A 26,458-nucleotide genomic window follows, 5' to 3' on the forward strand; every position below is an offset into this window, starting at 1 on the left:
TCCTTTTCCCTTGTTTTCTTTTTAAAGCTCTGCAGAATGGTAAGCTCCTTCTCCTGTAACCTTTTTTTTTTTTCCATGCTTTACAGGAGAACCTATTTCGTGAAATATTTGATAGATTGCATTACAGACTTATCACGTGAGAGACAAACACAAGAACACATGGATAGGATTGTTACTGCATGGATGATCACTTGCCCAGATAGGTCATGAGATAGTATAGTGGCAGGTGATTTTGTTATAGCAATCACAAACATCCCTCAGGACAGTTGCCGGTGGTCAGACATCCTTCGCAAGCGTGCACGATGTTAGACTCTCTGTAGGACCTTTTTCTCTAGACCTACCAAGTACATCCTTTACTGGGAAATTCTGAGATGCCTCACGGTCTCAAGTACAGAACTGGGAGAAGTGATACAAACACAAGGAAGGGCTCGGGTTGTTTCAATCTACTCCAGATTGCCTAGTGAAACTTTTATGCATCTTTGAATATTAGGAAAAGCATTCCATGAATATCCCAGAACATCCTCTCCTCCTTCACTATCCTAATCTCGTTTGCCTGATCTGAATACTCATTGCACATGTTAAAAAAATCATTTCCATTAGCTCGGACTGGCAAAGTGACCACAATAACACACTACTTAGACTCTTGTTCCGGAACTGGTTGGCTTTTGAACATGGTGACCAAACCAGTTCACCACCTGCTTGCTACCTGCACACAAATGTAATCTGTGAAGTGAAGAGAGAATCCAGTCAAGGCTTCACGAAAGGCAAAATGAATTGTTAACGGCATGGGTAATAAATAATACGTATACAAAAAGGAAAAAATCAAGGAAACCTGTTCAAGCGAAAATAACACTTGGAAGGCTAGTCCAAACCTCTCAATCTATAACGATACCACTTCAGAAGGACATGAGAAAGGAAAAATAATAGTAATAATAATAACAACTTACAAGGAGCATATATTTGGAAAAGAGGGATGCCAACAGCTCCAGGCTCCCTTGAAAGTTCACTACAAAAGTGCCTTCATCAGGATGTATCATCGATCTCATCCCTTACAAAAGATGTCGACTGTTGAAAATGAAGAGGTTCATTTCCCCAAGAAGTCCATCCAGCTGTCATCTCTCTAGCAAATAGTTCAATACATCGAGCAGGTTTAAAGTCTGGAACATGCTCCAGCAGCAACTCTATTGATATCAAGGGAAGAACAAGCATTAAGAATCTATGAGTAGTACAGAAAAAGTAGCATATTGAATAACCTTGACGGCAAGTAGTAAGAGGAGATGTGATTGCCCACTCCAATTTCTGATACAGTGTGTGCATGTGAAAATGTTAATACCACGTCAGAACAAACTTGCCTCCAATTGGAGGCTTCCTCGAGTACTCCCCTGGGATGCTTATGATGATTTGATCATGTTTTATAGGTCTCAGCCTTGGCGGCTGTTTAGAATTTGTGCCCTGGAAAATAAATCAACAGGATGAGCTATGAACAAGTAATTTAGAGTTTAAAGAAACACCAGACAAAGAACATTCAGGTATTATTACTAAATCCAAATCCATTGAAACTTCATACTCTCACCTGTCCATCAAAATAGCCCAATAGAAGGCATTCATAAGGTCTATGATGAAAGAGATCTAAATCACTAATCAGTGAGCCATCTGCTTTCACCTGTAATGTTTGAGTAAAACACAATCAATGGAATGATAACCATTAATAAGTAAGGGAGGGAGGGAGGGAGGGAGCACCTTCAGCCAGTAATAAGTAGCTTCGTGACTGACTCCCCATGAAGGAAATAGCTCTTTCTGAACAAAATTATGCAATTTCTCTCTGTTGGTCATCCACAAGGCTACAAGGGCACCATCTGGATGAGCAAGTTGCTTAATAGGAAGGGATAAGAAATACCAGTTTGGCAGAGTTGGGTACCTGCATGACAAGGAAAAAAGGACGAGGTTGACATAATTACTGATGTTCAAATTGGGGCAAAAGGTACTTGTTGAAGACAGCAATTGCAGCTCAAAATTTCTCCTACGTACAGAGTCAAGTAAGTGAAACTTTTTTTCCCATCATTTATTCACAAGTCAGCTCATTTCCACATGCTGGAGTAATGTACCAAAAACATACGTTGTTTGACAAATACTTCTATAACCGAAAATGCACTTACAGGAAAAAGAAACAACTATCACTAAAAGCTAACTTTTAACCAACCAGATGGAAATTAATGAAATCCTATATGGACGGAAATGTCTACCTAAGTTTTTGACGAGCACTTCCATTTTCCCATGGTGGATCGATCACTATAAGATTGAAGCCAACATTGCATTCTGCAACATTAAGAACAAAAATGAGTGACAAATAGAAAATGTAAGAAATTTTATGCATAACTCATTTCTTAAACTACAAAGGATGCTCATTTCTTAAACTACAAAGGATGCTCATTTCTTAAACTACAAAGGATGCTGGCAATGGAGCTGCCATTGATCAATAGAACAAGTAAGAAATTTTATGCGTAAACTAGCACTCGTTTCTTAAAACTACATAGGATGCTGGATATAGAGCTGCCATTGATCAAATCATATTGGCAGGACTAGCAATTGCCTGATAATACAAATGGATCCCAAGACTAGCAGACAAAGGATGTTCCTTGCTAGAATGGATTCAACACCCTATATCTTGATGCTTAACCTCCAGAGCTCTCTATATTTTTCTTCCGATGCAACGTGGAATCAAATGATCAGGAAAAGAAATATGCAGAACAATGGCTACTAGAAAGTAATTACCGTGAATAAGGTTGTGAACCTGCCCCAAATCAGACTTCCACATGGTAGAAGGAAAAAAAAAACATGCAAAAAAATAAGTAAGACAAACTCCACAGGAAAGCCAATCAAATGCTCCCCTAGAAAAAGAAGCAGCCTTAAAGAATCATAAATCGAAAGATACCAAATTGAATAGACACATGAAGCTAAAGCTGGCTACTTTAAAAGAGGTAGACAAGATCAACAGAGCATACCATGTAGAAGCAACTCTCTCTTGGCAATATATATTTATTGTTTAGAAATTCTGCCTCCATATCATCACTTGTCTCGTTAACAACCAAATTGTTAAAAACAGGAACCACTCTTTCTAACCCCTTCCAAGCACCTTTAAGAACGATTTCATAGAGAGGAGCTTGCCAGACCTTTCCAAGCTCAATAAAAGAGTGTTGTTCACTCAATTCTGTTGAAGAACAGATATTACTGCCACCCCTTAAATCCTTCATAATCGCTAAGAGATCAGTAGCTTCCATCAAAAATCCATGGGCCTTCAACAACATAGGCCTCGCTTGCTGCCACAGGATCAGAATAAAAAATAAATGCACACACAATCATAAACACCAAATAATAGTAAATGGGCAGCGAATTTATGGTTACCTGGTGACGCAGAGTAGCAGCTTGTTCTCTTTCGTTTAAGTCGCGGGGTGTCTTCTTCTCCTTTCGCTTTCGTTTCTTTGAATCTGAAGTTACAGTAGTTTCTTTGGAATCGAAGAAACGAGAATAGTAGGCAGATGGTGAAGACCTGAAGCGGGTATAGGACCGGTTTAACATTCGAACCGGGTCTATAAAAACAACATTTGAATTCTCGAATCTGTAAATTCCAGATTCTAAAAAGGCAGATAGCTTGTCGCTTGTTTTCGAGTTCTCCATGGTTAGCACTTCAAGTGTCTTCACTTTCTAGCTCTACTGCTAAAAAGTAAAAACTGCAGCTTCGGGTACCAGGTCTGCGCTCATTAAGATGTGAGATTATTTCAGGCCCAACAACGTTTGCGTGGGCTTCCAGTGAGGCGTTTGACTCGTGTGCCGAGTTGGATGACCTGACTGGGGGCTATCAACTTTGATCAATTATTCTAATTATATTTATATAACATAAAATAATGTGTTACCTTTAAAAAAATCATAAAAGAAACACCAAATAAAACAAAAATAAGGCCATGAAAATAAACAACGTAAAAATCAAAGTGACAGTCAGGTGAATTAAAATCGCATAGCCTAGAGGAAAATAAAACGATACCCCAATCATTGAGTGATTGGAAAAAAGTTTTTCTAATGATTTATAATCATATGATGAAACATCAAAACAACCCATGAAATAAAAACTTTAAAATATTTTTTTTATCTTGTTTGTTTTTGTTTATCAAAAATGTTTTTAAAAAATTTTAGAAATTTTTTATTGTTTTCTTTATTTTAAATTAAATTTTTTTATTGTTTTTAGATCATTTTAATGTGCTGATGTCAGAAATATTTTTTTTAAAAAAATCAAAAATATATATATTTTAATATATTTTTAAGTAAAAAACATTTTAAAAAACAACCGCAATCATATTTTTTAACATGCTCAATTCAATTTATTCATTCACCATGTTGATGGCAATTATTTTATTTGCTATTAGACACTACATGCATGGTAATTACTGAAACTCATTCCATCATATCATAAACTAGACTCTACAGCTATAAATAAAAATCAAGTTAATCATTAATTTAATTTGAAATCATATTATTCCTAAAATTTTAAGGGCATGTAAAATACGATGAAATCAAAAAATTAACTGACCATTTAAAATTTAATGGCAATTATAATAAAGCAAATGAATTAATTTATTCAAGCTCGTGAATTTTCAAATAAACATATCAACATGAATATCAAAAAAGGGGTGTTATTATAAGTTATGATATCAACAGTTAAACTTGATAAATGTAAATATATTTTCTAAATAATTTGTATTTAAATTTTATATAAAAAGATAAAATATATCAAAATATATCTCGCTAGTAAAAAATATTCATGTATTTTTTTTTTAAGTTTTGATAATTCTAAGTTCCAACACACTTAAGATTTAAGGGTGTATTTCTGTCAGTAAAAGTCCGTATTTTTAATACGTGAATTCAAAGATCAAAGCCCTGTATTTATATAATAATAATCCCATTAAACTCATAAATGTATGATTTTATTGTCATTTAATGTATAGAAATAATTAACTAACATAAGAGTCAATTTATTGCGACAAATTAAAGAAACCAAATCTCGCAATAATATATAGATAACTTGGACAGCGAAAACTAACCCTAGTACGCACGAGGCAGTGCTCGACAGTTTGACTGATATTTTGGATTTCTCGAATCGCTTTATGGCTATAATTTTCCCTTCTCAGCCATCTCATTTCGAGGGAAGCAGGTGGCGGGCATACGACAACTAGCTTTATTTTTTTTAGCTTTATTAATCTCCCCTCATTCTCCTTTTCTTTAATTGACCAGCCCATATAAAACTACCTAAAGAACAAGTCCCGCAGCTGCTTTGATTTGTTTGTTGATCCTTTCAAATACCCAAGAAAACATATTTAAAACACGATATGTTTGAATACGAAGCTGGTTTGTGGAAAGTTTACGAGGAGTTTGAGGGTGTAATAACAGTTGTTTTTTAAAATATTTTTTGTTTAAAAATATATTAAAATATATGGTTTTTATTTTGTTTAAATTATTTTTGATACGAGCACGTTAAAACGATATCAAAATATTAAAGAATTATTAATTTAAAACAAAAATTTTAAATAAATAAAACAGGCAAAAGTTTTTTAAAAATAAACAGTGTTTTAAAAGTTATATATATAAAAATAAACAGTGTTTTAACATTTCAACTTGCTGTTCCTTGTACCCCCAGAACATTGGTCATGTTGTTCCAAGCTCCTAAATTTTCTCTTGCCGTGTATGAACTATGAAGGCACAGTCTAGTCAATGAATCGCGAGTTGAAGAATGAAGGATAAGCTATTTCTTTTAACGTCCCTAAAGATCAGATTTTTTCAATATAGACCCTATAGTTTTCCAAAAGTCTCAATGTCACCCTTTTCTTATTTTTTCTTACAAGACAAAAGTGGATTGATAGAAGACACAAGGTTGTCTTAAGTTAGTGTCCTGAAACAGAATATATATATATATATATATATATATATATATATATATATTTGGTTGCAGGGTTGGAAATGAAAATATAAAAATAAACGTATCTGATGTAATTTTAAAGTAATTTTTTATAATTTTAAAACAAAAAAAATACATAAAAAATATCAAATCTCTCTCAATTATCTTTATCTCTTATACCCATAATATAATAGTAGCCAGACGTACGCTACTAAAAAGGAGAGCAAAAGCAAGCTCGTACAGTACATGAGAGCACTAGAAAAGGCAAAGAAAACTTAAAAGGGAATAATAAGAAAAAGGACAGGAAGGACTGCATATTCAATATGTTATTTTTTATTATTTCTTTTCTTATTATCTCCTAAAATAATAGTATTTTACGAACAAAAATAAAATATCTACAAAATAGTTGAAAATATATAGAATCTCATTTACACGTGGCAATATTCTACAAAAAATAATTTTATTTTACAAAAAGAATATTATCGCATTAAATGGGATTTTAGATATTTTCCATTATCTTATATTTTGCCTTGTTTCTTGTCATATAAAAAGTACGCCTGTATAAGACATGTAGCTGAAGAAATGATACCACTAACGAGAGTTATTTTGAGGGAAAAAAGGGATGATTTTGGATTTATTTTTTTAGTTGTACGAGGCTTTTTTAAAATATTATTTAGCATGTAATAATTCAAAGGAGGACATATATCATAAAACTTAAACTATAGCAAGCCAAAATGAAATATAGTGAAATTACAGGGGGTAAAGTATAGTTTATCCAAGAAAGAAACTTCCAAGAAAGGACCACGGTGGGGTTTACAAACTAGAGTTGCATGAGCTAAGGCAATGACGAAATACTATGTGGTTATTTCTTAGTGGCCAGATGACTCAAAAACTATAATATTAAGACAAAGAAACCAAAACCGCTAACTGTGTGCGCGGCAAGTAATTAACCATGGTTAACTAACAGTGTTACCACTTGTACTGGCCTACAAATACCCCACCACCACTCTACTCGGTTGTTGGAGCTAGTTGAGTAGCTAAGAAGGAACCGTGTAGTGACTCTGGTCCTAAAAGGTTAGAACTCTGATCATCTAAACGTATAGGTTTCTGCACTGTATCTTCATTGAATATCATAATTCTTGCTTATTCTGGTACTTTTTGTTCTTTTTAAAGATTTAATTTATCGTTTTTTTGGTTGATGGGAAGTGGGAGACAGAGAAAGGAAACGAAAAGAAACTTTGTTGCTTTAAAGCAAAAGGGTTTATGTTAACAAAGCGAATGGATTGAGTGGAAATGACATTTTATGCTTTGGCTGATCCTTTTTTCTTCTTGGAAACTGAGAAATGATTCTTGATTGTTTGTCGAGAACTTCGTTCTCTTTGAACTTGATCTTGGGGTTTTGATTTTGTGATACAGATTCACCGCTGGATGCTCTTGCTAGCAATTCCAGGTAATTTTTATGACCCTTATTATTACTGTTGTTATTATTATCTCTGGCTCAGCTATGTTGATCCTTTTCTGTTGAAATCTGGCAATTGCTTTAGCAAACCATTTGTTTGATTGATTAGAAAATGATGTAAAAGTTATATAGCTTCTGCTGCTATGTGTCCTGGAATTCAAAAGTTTCACTGGTGCTGGGTGAAGGAGGCTCTGGTTTTCGTATGTTTTGAATAGAAAGTTTTGATAATCTTACTTATGCCAAGGAATAAATTTTCTTTAAATTTGGTTGTGAATTTCGATTCTATGAAAACGATTTAGTTGTTTCCATTTTTAAAATTATATCATATAAGAGCTTAGAAAGTTTTTGTTCCCTGTTATTCTGCTTCCCCTGTTTTTTGATTTTATTGATCCTGCTTCAGATTTATTGTTATGGTGACCATATTTTTGTTTCGAGGGTTTATTCGGTCTTTCATGTTGATCAGATTAGGGTTAGAAAACCATGGTTATTTCTTAAATAACTTGGTTCCTGGACTTATGGATGCATCTGTATAAAAAGAGTAATCAGATTCGGACTGGGATAGTAGGAGCAAAGAATATGGAAGTTAAATCAATGAGGTGTTTCCTGATGTAAAGAAACAGGATTTAGTTCCATAACAACTCATAGAAAGTTTGGCTGGAACATGACTTATTGTAGGAAAAAGGACAATCTCACCAAGCTTGGAACTCATATGTATGGTCGAATTGATCTCTGCCTCTGGCCTGTGTGGTTCTCTCATTTCAATATTTATAATACAATTTCCTATTTTTCCTAGCATCACTGGTTTTGAAACACAAGCATTATGTAATATATTGTTGGTCCTTCTGCAACATTCTTTTCACCAATCCGACTAATGAAGATCTGAGAGTTCTGCTCATATTTCTACCCTTTATAAATGTTCATCCCACCTGAATCTGTGTATTCTTCTCCTTGTGAACTGAGAGTGTTAATTAGTTTTCTATTTGACATTTGAGACTTCTTTTTCTGCCGGGAGGGGGGGGGGGGGTATTTGGTTTTATTTGATCTTTTGCTGTCGCTCGTTTTAGCCTGTATCGTTCTTGTCTAGTTGAATGATGATAAACTAAAATGAACAATGTTAAAAGTTGATAGACATGCACTTCCATTAATGTGAATTGAACTTGTGTATTGAATTATCATTTGGTTTCTTATTTGTGTGATTCATCCCTTTCATTTGTTTACTATGACTGATCTGCAACTTGATAGTTCATAACTCACTGCTTTTCTTCCCTTTTTTTTTAGCTACTACAAAAGGTGCAGAGAGATATTTTGATCCCCGTGCTGTTTGCTTCCCTTTGGATTCAGCCACTATGTGCCCTCCAGCTTCCTCTCCAGTTGCAGATCTTGATTTTCATTGTAGAGATGAGGAGCTCTTTATGTTTTTGTATAAACTTACTAGTGGATCCCCTCTCCCAGGAAATGTGATTACTGATGTCAATCCTTACATCTATGCACCATCAAATCTACCAGGTAAGAGTAATTTTTCTTCAAAAAGGTGGTAGGATTTAATGGTTTGAATTATTCAACATTACTGTGCATTTTGCAATGTAGCATCATGGTCCGAACAATCCATCATCTTTGTCTTCCCTCTTTACAAATCACCATCCAATGTTGTGGCCTAATCAGACTTGTGTTATCCTGATTGAATAGAATGTCTATTCCATTTTTAATCAAGGCTTATTTCTGTAGCCATGAATAATGGATCCATGTATTGGATTTAATGATATGAAAAATGTCATTACAGTTATCTGCTAAACAAGCTACCGTATGCCACAGATTTGTGGTTTATGATCTCTTTTAATCGAGCATGTCAATTTTCATTCATTTACTGGATATTATGCATTATTGGGCATTGTCTACCGGATCTTGTGTATTAACCATAACATGCTAAGTTTGCATGCCAAAAGTAACATGCTAGGGTGTGATTGACACTGCAATAGTATAGCTGATGAAGATGCTTATGCAGAAGACATTTGGTACTTGCTTCGCGTCAAGGAGAATGATGATACAGGACTTGGAATCTGGAAGGTCAAAGGGGAGGCCTGTAAGCTGTTCTCGAATTCTGCCATCACTGGCTGGAGAACCACCCTCGAGTTTTTTGAAGGCCAAGTGCCTCATGAGCGTAAAACTGACTGGTTGATGCAGGAATACTGGATAACTCAGAAGGAACATATTGAAAAAAGAAAGGCCAAGGTACTTAATAGAATATGCAACCCTCTCCTCTCATTAAATAACATTTGTATTTTATTCTCTCCTCCCAACCTGCCAGTCAACTGCCAGTTTGGTTGGACATTTTGCAGGAAGCCAGATCATTATGCAGAGTATTTCTGGGTGGTGAACAAGCTCTAGACCATGAAAATCAACTGATTGCTAGCCCCCACAGTGATACCCACATTGACCTTACACAATCAATTGGTCCAGGGACTCTTGCTGATACAAGCCATGGTTCCTCAAGCAATCCTGAGGTGTGACCTTGATTGTGGCCTTTGTTTAACGTCTGCTTTGTGATTTTGATTTTCATATTTCCTTTTAGACCGGTTGCTTGGAGTTGTAACAGAGTCCTCGTCGAGGGATTGCTCTCTTATGGTTACATTGGATCGTAGAGCAAAATGTGTGAATGTCCATGCGTGCTAGTGTTTCCTCCATATACTGGTCTCCTCTTGTGCTGAATTCTAATGCTTTTTTAGGTGAACAAGGATGATGAAACTGAAAACATGGTTGCAACAGGAAGACCGCCAAATCTCCCGGTCGCAAATCTGCCTGAAATTGATTGTTTTTCCAGAGGTGACTACCTGGAACTGCTGGATCTTGATAATCCAGCTTCACGTTCTTCTAGTTCAGATAATTCGAGTTGCATGACCATGTCATCGGATGAATACTTTGACTCAATCGCTTTGTTGCGAGACCTAGAATCTGAAAGTAATCAGGCCCTGGCACAAAAGGATAAGGACTGCAAGCTTAGTGTCACTGCATCTCTCAGACCAGATGAGGTGGTTGTGCTTCCAGCTTCTCAGGGTACGTCAATTATCAATTTCCCCGCTCCTATGCACCCCTGCTGCTCGTCTCTTCACTGTTCTGTGCTTTCCTGGGAAATGCACATAATCTTCAAATTGAAAAAAACAAACTAGTTCATGCATCTACCTTTATAAGTTTTGAATGTGAGGAGGCTTAGACTGTTTTTATGGTTTATCAACAGGATCATATATCAGCAATGAAGGAGGCAAGCCACATGCTGTTGAAACTGATTCGTCCATCAATGGAAATGGTCATAGAGATTTAGATATTCAACGAGCAGTCAGAAATCAAGGTGCAAATCACTGGGGTGAGGGCCCATCATCAAATTTTCATGCTGTAGGTGCATCATCAGGTGGCCATGTTGCATCTCCAGATGAAGAGGAGAAGGCTGCTAGACGCAGAAGGAAAAAGTCCAAGAAGAAGTATCTGTGCTTCGTTCCATTTTACTTCTTCTTCTGATATCAGTTTTTCATTGAGCATTTGTATAAAATTAAATTATCTTAGCACGTAAATTAACGATTCTTGTTTGCTTAGTGTATCCTAAAATTACCAGGTCAGTGACAGAAGCTGGTATAGTTAGGTCGTCAGGTATTTTTCTTTTCAAATGATCAATGGACTTTAGATTTTAAGGATAATAGGGTATACATAGGTGGTGGTATTTGAGTCGGTCAAGAGTAGCAAGCGGACACTGATGGAAAAAGATAGGAAACTGATTGTTCTGTTGCATGCAAGGATACAATAATCCTGTGCGTTTCCCTCTTGTAAGCTTGTATTTGTGAATTATTCCTGTGATTTTTGTAATATAATAAAACTGCTGTTTTCAGCAATGGTAGCGTTTTCGGAATGCCTTGATTTTTTTTATTTGAAATTTTTTTACGTTGATATTAAAAAAAAATTATGATATATTTTTAAATAAAAAAATATAAAATATTTAAAAAAACAACTAATCATGCCTTAAACAACTAATCATGCCTTGTGCCTTGTGATTCACTGCTTTCCCATTACACTAGAATCAGTGAACTGAAAAACAAACGAATGGGACATTAGGCCAGGGTGCGGCTACGTGCTGAACGTTGTTTAGAATTGTGAGCAGTTGTGGTTTAAAATATATTTTTTAAAAATATATAAAAATAATAACTTTTTTTATTTTTAAAAGTTTGTTTTTGAGATTAAAAACTAAAATAATTTGAAAATATAAAAAGATTAATAATTTTTTTTAAATTTAAAAAAATACGGCTTGTTTCAATTGTTTAGGATAGTGCGGTTTGTATCTTTAATTATATATTTTAAAATTAATATATATTATAATTTTATTTTAAATTTTTTTAAAAGATCTTGGTTAAAAAAATAATAATAATAATTTATATTTTTTTATTGAATTTAATTTTTCAAATTGAAACCATAAAAAGCTATTAAGATACAAACCACATTAATAACACTCATTTTTCTTCTTATTGATTTAACAAGATTGAATCAGACCTTGCTGTTGGACCTGGGCTGGGCTGCGGATCGAGTGCTGGGCCTTGTTTGCCAAATCCTTTTATGGATTTTGTTAGCTATGCTCACTGTCTGGTCCGAGGGGTCCTCTTATGGAACCATATTTATCAGACCTGCTTGAAGATACCGGCTGTGTGCTTGTCAAGTAGAGATTAACAGGTAAATTCAAGTCCATCTTAAAATAATATAATATTACTTTAAATTTTTTTAAAAAAATCAAACAAAATTATTTCGAAGAAAATTTTATAAAATAAAAACAATATCATTTTAAATAAAAAATTAAAAACAAAGTTCTTAGAGTTGAAATGGTTAGTTCTCATGAGTCAAATTCCAAGATTATTAGAAAAAAACCGGGCTTGTACCAGGCTCCAAATCTATCTTACCAAGCCAAGTCGGGTTCATAACCATAGATGGAGCTCCTTCAAAGTCTGGATCAGCATAATTTATTTCATTGTTGTTAGCTCTTGTATTGTTATTTTTTCTGGAGCGAATTGTCCCCTGTGACTCAATGACCCTCATGGTGCACATTGACAGTGGGCACAACAATTTATTACAAGAATCATTTGATTGGACCAAACTACGGTAATTTGGACAACTCTGTTGCCAGAAGTGATGGTGGAAGTATGCGAGGTAATGGGACCAGCCAGCAACTTTATCCTAGTACATATTGCTGCCTGAAGCAAATCCTTCATGAATAAAGCCAGCTAACATCACCAAACAGAAAATATAAAAACTCAGGGGACCAAGCGTGTCGATGTGTGTTGTAGCCATCTGATAAAAAAGAAAAGAAAAAAAAAGGACCCAGAACAAGTAACTGTTGATCCGATTTATCCCCAGTCACATGCCCGTGCCTAACTCTTCGAACTGGCCTGAGTTGAAATCAAGTTCCCCGGCGGGGGGGGGGCGTCTAACATGTTCTCGAAGTGAAGGGCTCGTGGCTTCCCCTCGTCCTTTTTTTGTTTTGTTATGTAAGTTCGATGGGAAAATAGCGTGCAACTGTATGTATCTCGAAGGCCAAAAATAGTAAAATACAGCAGGAACTGCAATTATAATAAACAAGCATGCCATGGGTCCAAGCCAGATGCACAAAGCAGGGCCTTTTTCCTGCCTGGTCCCTCCTCAGGACTTCAGTAGCAAAAGCCACTCCTGTCCAGGTAATGTGGGAGCAGTGGGTCGCGGTTCAGGTGTGCAGTATCCCCCTTGAAGAATATTGTGAAATCGGAAGCCGAGGGAATTGTCTTTTACGGTAATTACATGTACTCGGAGGAGGGATTTCACTCACTTACAAACCTGCCACTGCCATTTTCACCAGAAACGTTGTAGCTATTCAAATGGCTTCATCAGTGGATGACATTCTTTAAGATTTACGATGAGACGACAAACAGTGAAACATGTCGCCTCTAATTCAATTCCATCCAGATGCATCTAAACCTCCCAGCAAACTTGTAACCTCAGCCCTAGTCTCGAGCTAGCTAGCTAGCTAGCTAGCTAGCTGGACACTAGTGCCAGCGATTTAATGTCACCAAGCAAAAGGCTTGAAAACCCAAGATAATGGCCTCGGTAGATACTGAGATTAATTTGGAATTCCTTTTCTTTTTTTCATAGTAAAAAACATCATCAAGTCATCCATCGAGATCAATTATTCCTACTCAATTCTAGCAACCAAACAATACACGACACGTGGTAAAAATAGATTTTCACGAACTTTAAAATTGCTTCAATTATAGACAGCATTCTAGTTTGATAAGACTTAAATGTAAATAATTGAATTTTAATAGCTTGAAGAATTATTTTAAACAATAAGCTAAATAGAAATCAAGCTAAATAAATATTTCAATCTAGAAAATAAATTAAAAAATAATAAAACAACAACTTTCATCTAATGATCATGAAAAGAATCTCAAAATTAAAATAATTAATTTAATAATTATACATGTTTTTATCAATAAATTCATTTTATTTTACCATAATTGTCCTTAAATTCAGGGAGTGTATGAATATAGTATTTTTTGTTTTTTTTTAAATGAATTGTAATTGTAAATATAATAAGTTGATGTTTTTTAATTAACTTCAATACTTCATATGCAAAATATTAAAAAATTATATTTTAATATATTTAAAAATAAAAAAAATTAAAAACATCATGCATAGCATCATTGAGTATTTTTAGGTTTTGGTTGTCATTTCAATTAAACCGTGTTTTTGAAATTTATTTTTTATTTTAAAATTATTTCACCTTTTTAGTGTTACAAATAACTTTTTAAAAATTTAAAAATATTAATTTAATATATTTTAAATAAAATATATTTTAAAAATCAAAACAAATCCAGACAGACGGAGAAACTTGGTAGAAGTTTCATCTCAATGAAAGAAAAGAAAAGGTTTACTACAATTACGGAATTACCACAACGGAGAGAGAAGACGGGGAAAAGAAAAGGGTAGTTACATGGTGGAGCCCAGTGTCTTGTCTCCTTTAGCTATCACACCTTATCTGAGGGTTCCTACCTGCTGCCCGGTGCCACAGCTATCACCCCCTTCTCTGGTATCTTCTAAATCTTTTCGGTTCTCGCTCCCTGAGTTACTATCCTTTCAACCACTTCCTGTCGACACGTCAAGGCTACCGGCACCGGATTTTAATTTCCAAACCGATAGCTAATTCCGGTGAATTTAGCCTGATTGCATTCATTATTTGAGCATGTGTGTGTAAATCAAGAATGGATAAAAGTGATTATGTGCCCTGTGGCGCACTGAGTTATAATGATGCACTCCCTGGATTAAAGAATACATTAGGTATAGGACCCATAACTGGCAATTAACTGGTTTGATGAGGAGGGATGTAATGTGATGCTGGAGGTTTTTGCTCAAAAATTTATAATAATAATAATTTTTTTTTATTTTTTAAAATTATTTTTAAAATTCATATATCAAAACCATCTAAAACTATATATAAAAAATAATTTTAAATAAAAAAACTCAAAATTTAGCAAAACAATGATTACACGGTCTGGCCAGACACTTAATCTAACTATTGTTATGGTGCTGAAATGATAATGACTACACTTTTTTTTTTTTTGGATTCGAGGACACCACTTCCCGGAAAGCACATTTTATTGGTTCAGGTGAGTGACTAAACATTGTAGTTAAAACCGGGTTTTGTAATTTTTTAAGTTTGCTTTGCTTGAAGTTAATTTTTTTATTATTTTAATATATGGATCTTAAAAATAATTTTTAAAAATAAAAAAAATATTATTTTTATGTATTAAAAAAAAATATATTTTAAAAAATAACCGTTATTACACTTTAAAAAACTACTTAAATGCTTGTTTAGTATTGTAGTTCAATGTATTTTTAAAAAATATTTTTTATTTTAAAATATATAAAAATATTTTTTAAAATTTATTTTATACCAGGAAGCTAAAATTATAAAAAATATTAATTTAATATTTTCTTCAAATCAACCACAATTTTAATACACACTTAAACGCAATTTCTAATTGTAATCCTAAACAGTCACTAAAAATCAACTGTTGATGGTGGTCACTTGTGGCGGGAAAATCCGGAGGGAAAATAAAGGCAAGATATATTTTTTGAGGTATTTTAATTTTCAATACGGAGGCAAAGCAAATAAATGTGGTATTTCGTGGTGGATAGGACAACACCGACGGAAGGTAGCGCCTTCCCCGCTCGTGGGCCCCGCATATGAACTTCGGGTTTCCGTTACGTTTCCCTTCCGCCGTTTCCCTTTTCCTTTTTCCATCCCGTTTGCTTTTGTTGTTTATTCTTAAAAGAAAAAAACTTTTGTTGTCTCTGCGATAAAATTACCAAACGCCATTTTTGCTTTTGAGATCTTTTCATTTCCTTAAAAAAAAAAAAAACACAACTCTCCCTTGTTTTATCTCATTCATAGACGACCATGGAAAGAAACATAGACAATGGTAAAATCTAAGAAAAAATAGCCTTGTTATTTTATAGCTTAGTTATTTTCATATTTATTTACAGTCTCATTTTAAATTTTACTGTGCAAGTAATAATTTTCATTATAAATTATTACCGTAACTTGGTCTATTTTATACTCGTCAAGAATATAAATGGTAATTTTTAAGAATACTAATAATAAATATAAAAATAAATAGACTATAAAAAAATTATGAGAATTTCCCCTAAGTATATTACTATTTTTAAACTAATTAAAGTCAATTTACTTACATTAAAAATTAATTATTATTAGTTATATACCAATGAAGTGTTGCTCTGGCGATTAAAGCATTACTATATCCTTACAAGAATGAGAATATAAATTTGATTATTAAAAAATATATTTATTGAGAAGGCAGTCACGAATTTCGAATATAACTAACTTTATTTTTTAAAAAAATATGAGAATATCCAGATAAAAAAAATTAAATCAACACTTAAGATATATACGTAGATGAAACTAATTAAATATAAACAGGCTCCTTCTCTCTGAAAAATCAAAGAAATTATTCTTCTCCTTGACACCTCATCGAATCATTAAAGGTTTGTTTTGCATAACTTTAATCATTTGAATCCATACCAAAGAGAAATAACAAAGTTTATATTAATTGCAACTCTACCTTATGTTTTTTTAAAATTCAATTCTCAGATAAAGGAAGTGTTCAAGCTTGTGTTTTTTAAAGTATTTTAATATGTTAATATAAAAATAAAAATATTTCCATATATTTTTAAATGAAAAATATCTATATAAAGTGTCATGCACTAAAATATTAAATACATACTAAAAAAATAAATTAAAAAAATTATATTCTACCAAAATAATTACTGAATAATTTTCTCCCGAGAATTATATTTCTCTACCACATCATGATTGAAAATAACAAGAATACAGGAAGGTACATATCCCAATTCCTGCCTTACAAGAACCCCAATTTCTATATCTTCCTGTTCTATTCCTGTGTTTAGTTATTCAAGAAAAAAAAATAAAAAAAACCACCTCCAAATTCAAAAGCACCACAGCACCAGGAGCAAGGTCAATTCCGTCATTTCAAGTAGCACCCCCACTAGCCTCGCCTCTTGCAACAAGTCAAACAGTCAAACTCGCTTGAATAAACAATCCAATCCAAAACCGCTATTAAGGAAGTGCTTTTATGCATGATTAACGACACTATCTTCTCTTTCTTACGTGTCGACCTCCTACTGGTCCATTCTCTCTCGTCGGGATTCATGGTTACACAACCAATAAACATAGCCAGGAGTCACTCTCATCCTTTCTCTCTCCCACACAAACACAAAACTCTCTCTCTCTAAAAACTGTGTTTTTTCTCCTACAAAAATCCCTAAATTTCACTACTACATCTCTCCCCTCGTCCCGCAAAACATTCACTGCCTTGCTCTGCAATGCACGATCTTCATTTCGAGTTTTGAAACTCGAATTTTGACTCACTGAGTTGTTTATAGATACAGTTATTCATTATTAATAATGTTCGAGACAATGGAGAGTTCAGTCAATGGAGGAGGAGTTGGAGGAGGGTTTTCTCACTTACAGAGCTGTGGTGACAGCAGTGAAGAAGAGCTTTCTGTGCTGCCACGTCATACTAAAGTGGTAGTTACTGGAAATAACCGTACCAAGTCGGTGCTTGTGGGTCTTCAAGGTGTTGTCAAGAAGGCTGTTGGGCTTGGCGGGTGGCATTGGCTGGTAAATTTTTCGACTTTTTTTTTGGGTTTTAAGAATCCAGGAAAAATGGGTTTTTTATGTACTGTCATCTGTGGTTTGGTTTGCTTTTGATTGGTAGTTTCTTTTGCAATGCAGGTCAATCTAATGGTTTTGGGTCTGGATTTTGTGTTAATGCGATACTATTTTATTGACCACTTGCTTTAATTTTTCATTTTCTTATTACAGAAGATAAAATTGTGGAGAATGAATGCTTAAATGTCAAACTTTGCAATAATTAAGGCGTTTTATGGTAATTGGAAGCTATAACTAAGGGGTTCAGGAAATGGGTTTTCATTGCATGTGGATTTTTACTCATGGATCTGGTGTTTTGATGGGCCTTTTGTAATGTGGGATTTCAAATGTATGATTTTTGAGGTTTTTAGGTTTATTTTGATTGTTTTGGTGTTCTTCGTCTGCTTTGGATTGCTTCTTAGCTTTGCATGATGGGGCTATGCCGGGGGATCTTGTTTTGATTCATTTTTAAATGATACTCTTTTGGTTATGCAAATTTTTTTTTCAGACATTATCTGAATTCACTTGGACTAAATAATTTATTAGATTCCGTAATTCTCTTGCATGCTTGTTTTTTCAGGCTTCTTTTAACATCTTCTGAAACTTGTTTTGCTTCCTGGGTTACTGATGGAATTCCCTAATTTTGCCTTCGAATACCCCTTCTATTTGTTTATCTAGCGTCTGTATTTGATATATACCTCTCAATTTTTTACTGCTGAAATTTGAAACATCTTTCGATACGGGCTAAAGACAATAAAGCTGGTTTTTTAAGAATGTTCTACTCCACTTTAGATAATATCCTTTAAACGTTTGATCACTCTCTTTAACTGGTTTTTTTTATTATTGGGGAAAAAAAGATTTAGTATTTGTTCCCATTTTCTGCTGTGGTTTGTTGTTTCTTTTTGCTTAGTGAAGCATTTTACCTATTAGGTGAATTGCTTATCATGGTATTTTTAGTATAATGATCAGGAAAGTCTAAAATATATATCTTTGCCTAAACTCCAAAATGGAACTTATTTTATTTACTTCACTGCTTCATTTCAACCGTTTCTTGACTTTTGCTCTCTTGCTGATGTCTACCAACTTGTCTACGAATCAGTTTATCATCTGTATGATGTCATTCCAGGCATTTGCTATGTTCTGATATCTTTGATTCTCTGATCACTAAAAATACAGGTCCTGACAAATGGCATTGAAGTCAAGCTACAGAGGAATGCCCTTAGTGTGATTGAGGCTCCCACGGGCAATGAGGATGATGATGATCTGGAATTTGATAATGTGCAATGGAATGGATTGGATATGGGTGAGCTTGGTTAGTAAATCTCTCTTCATAAATAATGTCTTCTGATTCCCATATTTTAGCGAGACTTGTTTCAGCAGAGCTCTGTTAAAAGTTGTGGAAACAATCCTGGTATTCAACAGAAAATAAGCTATCAATCTCACGATTACCTTGCACTGCTGTGCTGGTTTATGCTAATTGCACCCATGTTTCTTCATAAGCTTTCTTAATTGATACCTGTGTCCTTTCCAATCGTCTTGGTAAAAAACGTATGGCATTGGTTAGGGGAATCCTTAGTCTTTTCGGTGTAGTTAAATGTTTGCTTGGACTCTTACCGTAGGTTCGTAATAGTATATGCTATTATTAGTGGAAGGGGTAAAGTTTGGCACATAGGATCCATTCTGTCTCCCACCTTTTACTTTTCACTATCGCTAAAAGCTCCCTTGTATCATTTCTTTTTCTTTTGGTTGGGTCCACCTCCCTTTTAATTTTTGTTTTTTGTCATCCCTAATTTTCCAGCATCCTATGACACTCAAAAGTCCCATAGATCAAGGAATCGGACTCATAAATCAACAGGATCATCTCACAAGACTATGAGCAGGTCTCTCTCTTGTGACTCGCAGTCTAAGGGCTCTGTCTCCACACCTCGTGGGACCACGGTAAATAAAACTTTACTTAGTACTTCTATTCACTTTTTTTTTCCTTTCATGATCTAATTTTAACAAGAAATAACTACAGAAATGTATTAATATCTTTTTCTTATCGACTCTTCTCACTACAGAAGGTTGACCTCAGCAAGTTGGAGATGGCTGCTCTGTGGAGATATTGGCGACATTTTAATCTTGTGAGTGTTTTTTTAGAAGGAAACTTAAACAATTATCTCAATACATTCTGTCGCATGCCCAACTTAATTAACATCATGAATTTTTCTAGGTGGATGCCATCCCCAACCCTTCTAAAGAGCAACTGATTGATGTTGTTCAGAGGCATTTTATGTCGCAGGTACTTGAAAAATTGGACAATTCATGCATGGTTTTCTTGCAGTTTTTTCCTCGTGATTTACTTTCATATATATATATATATATTCATCGATTTAAATGTATTGTATGGGACTGAGAATTAGATGCTTTTTGAAAAAAAATGGTAGGCAAGTATATTTGATGGACACTTTGCTCATATTTGCGAACTAGTTGCTGGCTGAACTGGAGATTTGAAAAACTCTTGCTTCTCTGAAACACTAGTGTTCTTGGGTTCAATTATCAGGATTTATTTTCCCTTTCTGTTTTGAAACACAAGGGTCTGTAATGGAAGGTTACTAATAGTTTTCGGATTTTCAGACAATCATAATCTGAACATTATGTCATTTGCTGGTGCAGCAAATGGACGAGTTGCAGGTCATTGTGGGATTTGTCCAGGCTGCAAAAAGACTGAAGACCGTCTGCAAATGACCCTGAGACAGGGATATCTGAGTTTCTTTGTCCATGCTAACAGATACTTGGTACTTGAAATACCCCTCCCCCATGTGTAACATATGTATCCCTGGCTTGCGTATCATCGTATCTATCACTAGGTTAGTATTTTACCCTGTCAGAGCTATAGAGGTTCCTTCTTTTTGTTAGTGTAGCTATGTAGATATATGTAAAAACTGGTGAGGTGACTGGACCTCTAAGAAGCAAGTCCCCGTGGCTGTCTTCTAAGCTTGGTTTAATTAATGTACTGCTGACTTTGAGGGAAATGGGTTTCTGAAAGTGTATATATTCTTGGATCTTTGTTGGCCAATTTGATTTCCTCGTGCCACGGGTCCCGTGCTTCATAAATGATAATCTGGTTAATTTTGAAGATGAAATGGGAGCTACCGCTTTAGATTTGGAAACTTTTAATTGGCCATGGAAAGCGGGGTCCATGGTGAATATTTTTTAAAGTGAAGAAAACCCTTAACAAATCTCCACTAGCTAGGTCAACAAAGAAGTGATTAGCTAATAATTAAAGGGATAGTTGCACTACAAGCATGTCTACTCTTCAAGTTTTTCTCGACGGAATACGTGGATTTTTGTTATTTTCAAGACCACCAATCAAGTTCTGTTAAACTTCCGTCAATTTCCTTTTGTTATCCAGATTACCATGTAACAATTTTGGAGCTAGCTTTCCCTCCCAAATGATTTTGTTAAATTGTACTGTTTCTAAGAAGCATTTTAACGAACAGATTATTCATACTTCAAAAGAAGCATTTTGCATTAAATTGGCAGGGCTTAAGACCACTCTTATCCATGCCATGTTTTAATTTCATCTTCATACATGATTCTCACTGAAGCATTTCTACAAGCATGTCATGTACATTGTTAGTGTTGTCTAAAACCCCATAACACATGCCTACGCAGATTACCCCTAACACAATACTATGCTGATTACCCACAATACTTGTTGCTAGGTTTATCCAATCGTCATAACATAGAACTTACTACACCTCCCTCCACAATAATCTGTTACCATGATCGAAATCCGCGTCAACAGTATTGAAAAATAGAAGATAAAGAAAGGCGATTCATAAACCCGTAACCAAATATTTCTACTATTTCTCCTGCTCCTTTACAGCTCGGGTTTAATCTGATTGATTTTTCTCAATAAGCGAGGGATGATGGCTCTGCTTCTTTCACACATTGGGGGATCAATCCAAATGGAAATGTTACAGCCTCCATTTTTCTTCAAATAGGCGCACAGCTTGAAATTGTCAGTGGACAACTTTTCATTCGTTCAATTGAAAGATTGGAAAATGAAGGATGGAAGGAATGGGAGCTTTACTCGAAAACGCTCCAAATCATCTGGGAGGGAAAGTCCCCTCCAACAAAGAAAAGGGTAAAATCATAATTCAGTATTTTAGGCAGTGAAAATACTTTATTGGCAATACTGTATGAAATTGATGTATTCAAATGGAAAAAAAAAAAAATGAAAGTTTTAATGTCGTAACTATCCCAAATGTAGTGGGAAGGTTCGGCCATGCGCCATCCATCCCCTTGCTGAGGACCAGAGGCAGTGAACGTCATTTTCAATTTGATTAAAATACATGGCTGTGGCTGTGCTAGCATACTGTTTGATTGGAGAAGGGTCCTTTTCTAGGCCTCGGAAGAAGTTCAGAACATGATCTTACGTATCGGAACGGGACCCATCTTGTTATTAGGACTATTTTATTGTCGGTATAGAGGACTGATCAAGGGATGAGATTTCCTGAACCCCTTGCTTTCGATGACTCCTGTGTGTATTTAATACACTGCTTTATCGTCCAGAGGTCTACGCTCTCTCTTTCCAGAGCTCAGCTTCGTACCAATTTGCTTTGGGCCATGATCATTGATAGTTTTTGGTCACATTAACAGTGAGTTCGATGGAAAACTGTTGCCATATTTGTATTTTCCGAAACTAACATATGATAAGAGTTCCAAGGATATAGGCATGGGATAAAAGAATAATTGCAAAATGGCATATTTTTATTTAACCGCAAATGAAAACTGCGGTTCAGCTAATGAAAACCACGGTTGAATTATCAAACCGCTGATGAAAATAGCGGTTGCATCTTTCGTTTCCATGTCTATCATATTCGTAGATGTTCTTGCTTCCTTCTTATCCCTTGCAGCTTTCTAACATAAGTTCCTAATTTTCTTGGACCCCGCGTTGATTGAAACGTACATCAATTTTTTTTTCTTTCCTTGATAAAAGGTAACATGGACGAGAGATGGTCAAGTAGCACTAACATGCATGGTGGATGAGCTCGAAAGCCAATGGTTCGACCTGATTTTCAAAGCTAGGCTTCAAAAATTCTCCCCCGGCACACTAAGAAGCAAGACAATACCAGCAAATTCTTTCTTCTTCTTCTTCTTCGTAGTCCCTATGATCAAACATTATTCAACAAATTAAACCCCACAATACATTTCTTTTTCCCCTTTTGACAATTCCATTTATTTCCACAGCATGGCAAGCCTTGGTTTGATTATTGGAGCAACGGGTACAACAAATTGTTTTGACTGGTTTTTGCTATTATATTTTCAATCAGAGAAAATTATCTAGATGGATCTTTGACAATACATGCTCCAGGTACTAATATTTCAGTGTTACGTCGACAAATCAAGCTAAAAAAAACAAGAACTCTTGAGAAAACGAGAAAATAACATATAGATATGAGAAAGAAAGAGGTTAAGAAATAAAAAGAGATGAGAGAAGAGGCAATCCCTAAGAGACTGAAAGCTTTACTGAACTTGAAGATTTGGTTATCGGTGAGGTGATCGATTTTTTTATTTTAATTAATGTTAATATTCAGATCAATTTATTTATGTATATCTTAATTAATTTTATTAATTTTAAAATTAATAATTATATAAACTCTGGTATATAAGACAACTCAAAGCTGATCGACAATTATTGTTTGGAGAGGAGGGAAATATCAAAGAGAAAGAGAGAGTAGAAAATGTGGGTATAATAAAAGGAGTCAATCTATGCGGGGTCCAAGAAGGTTATGAATTCTTACCGGAAAGGTGCAAGGATTAATGATTAGGAAGAAAGCAAGAAAACTAAAAACACAACCGTAGTTTTTATCAGCAGTTTATTAATTTCAAGCATGATTTCTATTAGTGATTATGTAAAATTATATTATTTTTCAAATAATTTTATATAGCTTATCCTCGTAGCTTTATAGTTTCGCAAAAAAAAATACCCTGCGGGGAAGGAAATGAATTAATGGTGTAATTAAATGCCTGAGGTTCATGTCAGGCAAACTCATAGATGTTGATAACGACATGGCATAGATGCTAATTGCTAAAGGAAGTTTGGTGCCGTAATGTTAAAGTTTCGGAACTCTCTTAATCTTTGGATTCCCTGCAGGTTCTGGGTGTATATATGACACAAGTGAAGCCTCAAATTTCACACCAAGTCTCGTAATCAGCTATCTGATTTTTTTAAAATAAAAAAATAACATGTTTCTTTAAAAAGAAAATGAAAAACTAGATTTTAAAATGTAGATAAATTTGATAAAAATTAAAATATCTTTGGAAAGTGTGCTATCTAATTTTTCAGGGAGAGAAAAGGGAAAAAAAAAGGAAAAATAAAATGAGATCATAAATACATTGATTATCTCAATACTATTGAAAAAAATTTAATAAAAAAAATTCAATGACACTAGAAAAGATGATTGGACCACTCGGTGTATAATAATCTTATTTGATGTTCGACTTATCTAATCAAGATTTTTCTAATAATACTAGAAATGTCATTATCAAAATTTTAGTGTGATTATGATTTTTAAAATTTCTTTTTCTCTTCTCTGTCCTCTCTCTTCTCTTTTAAAATTAAAATTCTGCACTTGAAAGCTAGGATTTTTACCAAACTATTTTATTTTATTATCTATATCAGTTTACCAAAACATTTTTTTAAATTATGCTAGAGAGGAAAACACAGCTCGCCATGATCGTTTTCAATAAAGGACTGTAAATAACAAACTCAAGCTGGATAACCCTCCCAACTCACAACCCGATCTTGAGCCGGCTGGAACTTGTAACTATGGATTAATGCATTCCACCTACAAAATTGTCAAATGGATTTACATCGTTATGTTCCTTTTATTCAAGTTTTTCCCTTTCCCCGTCGATTATTGATTTTTAACTGGGCTAGAGGGTTAGAACGTAACTAGAGGAAGCCTTTGATTCATGACCTCAGGCCTCAACATCTTCTATATCTTTCACTGCGCTGGCCAGAGCATTGGCGACAAGCAGGCGCTCGAGCATTGTCCATTAAGAATCCTCAAGCAAAATGAAGTCCTCATGGTTTTTCTCGGAAGGGTTTTGCTTTCGTTTTCTTATTTTCCACGGGAGAACAATGTGAAGTGGATTTTTCTTTGCTCGACAATGGAGACCATCAGCACGGTAAGCGTTGGTGCAAGTATTAAGAGCCGAGAATACTAGGATATCCCGGACACGATTCTTGTCTCTAAATGGCTTGTAAATTCCTAACCCTTGCAACCATCATGTAGTCTTTCCAAAAACAAAACAAAAAGAGCAAATTGGGCCCTCGATGATCAAGTAATGGCATCACCGATCACAAACAGTTCCAAGCAATGGGGATCTGTGTGTCTAATCTATGTAGTTTCTGATGGGCTAGAAGTTGTTTGATAGAGGGGTTAGCCTGGGCCCAAAATCGAAATAGGTTAGTTGGACTAACTCTGGGAATAAGGCCCACAATGGCCCAAGTAATCTCAAAATTTAGTTTGTCCCCTCTTTTACTTTTCAAAGGAGGTGGTGCTGGACAGGTTGGCCCAATATATAGAAGGCCTAGTTGTAAAAAGCTTCCTAACTTTAATTAGAAAACAAACACCATCCAGAAAAAAAAATCCTTGATTTTCTCTCCTAAACAATATGATTCTTTTTAGATTTATTCCCAAACAATAAGGATTTATGAAAAATTCCATGAAAATACTCTAAACTCATCTCTTTCTCTATAACTCTTAATAATAATAATTATATATAAAAAAAACCCATCTCCATCGTATTGTTGGTTTAGTTTGAATATTGATTTGAGTGGTGGGTGTTAATGATGAAGTTTAATTAAAAAGATATATGAATATTTCTTTCATATTTTTCTCTTTTTTTCTCATTAGAAGAGAAAAGGAGAGGAATCAGAAAGATTCTTAAAGGTTTTTCCCATCAATTTCTCAATAAAACCAAAAAGATAGATACTATCAAAAAATCAAAGAATATTTTGTGTTTTTGCCAAAATTGGGGGGATTTTTCTTTTTTACAATTCGGCATAAATGGAACATAACACACGTCGTTTTCTTTTGTTCTTAACGTCCTCGCCTGTCTTTTACGTTTATAGCGATGATGAATCCAATTCCCATCACAGTAATATGATTCTCTTAACTAATTATGACATGCAAGCGCCTATATCAAGAATGCGAGAATGGAGAGTTTCATCAGCGGCATTTTCACCGTGGAAGGAGGAAATTCCGACCATAAAAAGCAGGAACAATTATTGTAATTTCTTTAGCTTTCAATCAGTCTTCAAAGTCGTCATAGTTTTGGTCACAACAACCGATTATTTTTGCATTTATCCAGGCTACATGGCACTGTCAAACATTTTCCACCCCGAGAACAAGGGTTCTTCCTATCATTTATTGCTATTAGTTTCCACAATCCCATCGTCTCTACTCTTGGAAAAGTCTCCATGATTGAGTTTTCCACGCCATCACTCGCTATTGCGATCAAGAACACTACAAAAGATTCCAACCCTTTTTGGTCAAAGATTCAATTTGATCCCACAACGTGGACGTTCTTTGTTATCAATCAATCAGCCACGATGAGGGACTTTTCTTTTACAGCTTTTCTCCAACTCAAATTAAGCAACTTTTGTTTTCATGTAATGACTGGATGTAACTTGGTCAAAGGATTTAAATAAAAACACTTCTTTTTGGCTGCCTTTTCCTCAAACATTGGCTAATGGAATATTTATCATGGTATTTTAATATAAAAAAACATTATTATTAAACAC

General features: G+C 34.6%; 3 protein-coding genes across 6 annotated transcripts; 2 read left to right on the top strand and 1 right to left on the bottom strand.

Annotated features, from left to right (window-relative positions):
• Positions 1–95: 95 nt before the first annotated feature.
• On the bottom strand, positions 96–3,745 carry LOC133681909 (methyltransferase-like protein 2). Of its 2 annotated transcripts, none has more exons than XM_062105103.1 (9): positions 3,403–3,745; positions 3,003–3,317; positions 2,773–2,806; positions 2,244–2,316; positions 1,741–1,918; positions 1,574–1,663; positions 1,353–1,452; positions 948–1,181; positions 96–723 (listed from the first exon to the last, which is right to left on the bottom strand). In XM_062105103.1, the coding sequence occupies exons 1-8, from the start codon at positions 3,673–3,675 to the stop codon at positions 1,024–1,026; spliced, it is 1,221 nt and encodes a 406-aa protein (XP_061961087.1). In that variant the 5' UTR covers positions 3,676–3,745; the 3' UTR covers positions 96–723; positions 948–1,023. The 2 variants fall into 2 exon arrangements, with proteins under 2 accessions (XP_061961087.1, XP_061961086.1); XM_062105102.1 differs by having other exon boundaries at positions 96–706; positions 3,403–3,744.
• A 3,151-nt stretch (positions 3,746–6,896) lies between these two features.
• Positions 6,897–11,298, top strand: LOC133682708 (NAC domain-containing protein 37-like). Of its 2 annotated transcripts, none has more exons than XM_062106193.1 (7): positions 6,897–7,018; positions 7,361–7,394; positions 8,682–8,909; positions 9,406–9,632; positions 9,740–9,904; positions 10,127–10,454; positions 10,636–11,298. In XM_062106193.1, exons 2-7 carry the CDS (start codon positions 7,373–7,375, stop codon positions 10,911–10,913), a joined length of 1,248 nt encoding a protein of 415 aa, XP_061962177.1. In that variant the 5' UTR covers positions 6,897–7,018; positions 7,361–7,372; the 3' UTR covers positions 10,914–11,298. The 2 variants fall into 2 exon arrangements, with proteins under 2 accessions (XP_061962177.1, XP_061962178.1); XM_062106194.1 differs by having other exon boundaries at positions 9,409–9,632.
• A 5,866-nt stretch (positions 11,299–17,164) lies between these two features.
• LOC133681371 (uncharacterized) lies at positions 17,165–20,713 on the top strand. Of its 2 annotated transcripts, none has more exons than XM_062104403.1 (6): positions 17,165–17,625; positions 18,832–18,958; positions 19,454–19,593; positions 19,716–19,778; positions 19,868–19,936; positions 20,311–20,713. In XM_062104403.1, the coding sequence occupies exons 1-6, from the start codon at positions 17,410–17,412 to the stop codon at positions 20,380–20,382; spliced, it is 687 nt and encodes a 228-aa protein (XP_061960387.1). In that variant the 5' UTR covers positions 17,165–17,409; the 3' UTR covers positions 20,383–20,713. The 2 variants fall into 2 exon arrangements, with proteins under 2 accessions (XP_061960387.1, XP_061960386.1); XM_062104402.1 differs by having other exon boundaries at positions 17,172–17,625; positions 18,832–18,967.
• Positions 20,714–26,458: the final 5,745 nt, after the last annotated feature.

This window comes from Populus nigra, chromosome 2, assembly GCF_951802175.1.
Source record: "Populus nigra chromosome 2, ddPopNigr1.1, whole genome shotgun sequence".
Lineage (NCBI taxonomy): Eukaryota > Viridiplantae > Streptophyta > Magnoliopsida > Malpighiales > Salicaceae > Populus > Populus nigra.

What these genes read in the sequence shown, in the direction of transcription:
- LOC133681909 (XM_062105103.1), bottom strand. Translation starts at nt 3,675, where the DNA reads ATGGAGAACTCGAAAACAAGCGACAAGCTATCTGCCTTTTTAGAATCT. An exon ending in CTACTTATTACTGGCTGAAG is followed by an intron (nt 1,664 to 1,740) that starts GTGCTCCCTCCC and finishes CAAACATTACAG; the next exon opens with GTGAAAGCAGATGGCTCACT. An exon ending in TGGGCTATTTTGATGGACAG is followed by an intron (nt 1,453 to 1,573) that starts GTGAGAGTATGA and finishes TTTATTTTCCAG; the next exon opens with GGCACAAATTCTAAACAGCC.
- LOC133682708 (XM_062106193.1), top strand. Translation starts at nt 7,373, where the DNA reads ATGCTCTTGCTAGCAATTCCAG. An exon ending in TGCACCATCAAATCTACCAG is followed by an intron (nt 8,910 to 9,405) that starts GTAAGAGTAATT and finishes ATGCTTATGCAG; the next exon opens with AAGACATTTGGTACTTGCTT. An exon ending in GTTCCTCAAGCAATCCTGAG is followed by an intron (nt 9,905 to 10,126) that starts GTGTGACCTTGA and finishes ATGCTTTTTTAG; the next exon opens with GTGAACAAGGATGATGAAAC.
- LOC133681371 (XM_062104402.1), top strand. Translation starts at nt 17,410, where the DNA reads ATGTTCGAGACAATGGAGAGTTCAGTCAATGGAGGAGGAGTTGGAGGA. An exon ending in CCACACCTCGTGGGACCACG is followed by an intron (nt 19,594 to 19,715) that starts GTAAATAAAACT and finishes TTCTCACTACAG; the next exon opens with AAGGTTGACCTCAGCAAGTT. An exon ending in ATTGGCGACATTTTAATCTT is followed by an intron (nt 19,779 to 19,867) that starts GTGAGTGTTTTT and finishes GAATTTTTCTAG; the next exon opens with GTGGATGCCATCCCCAACCC.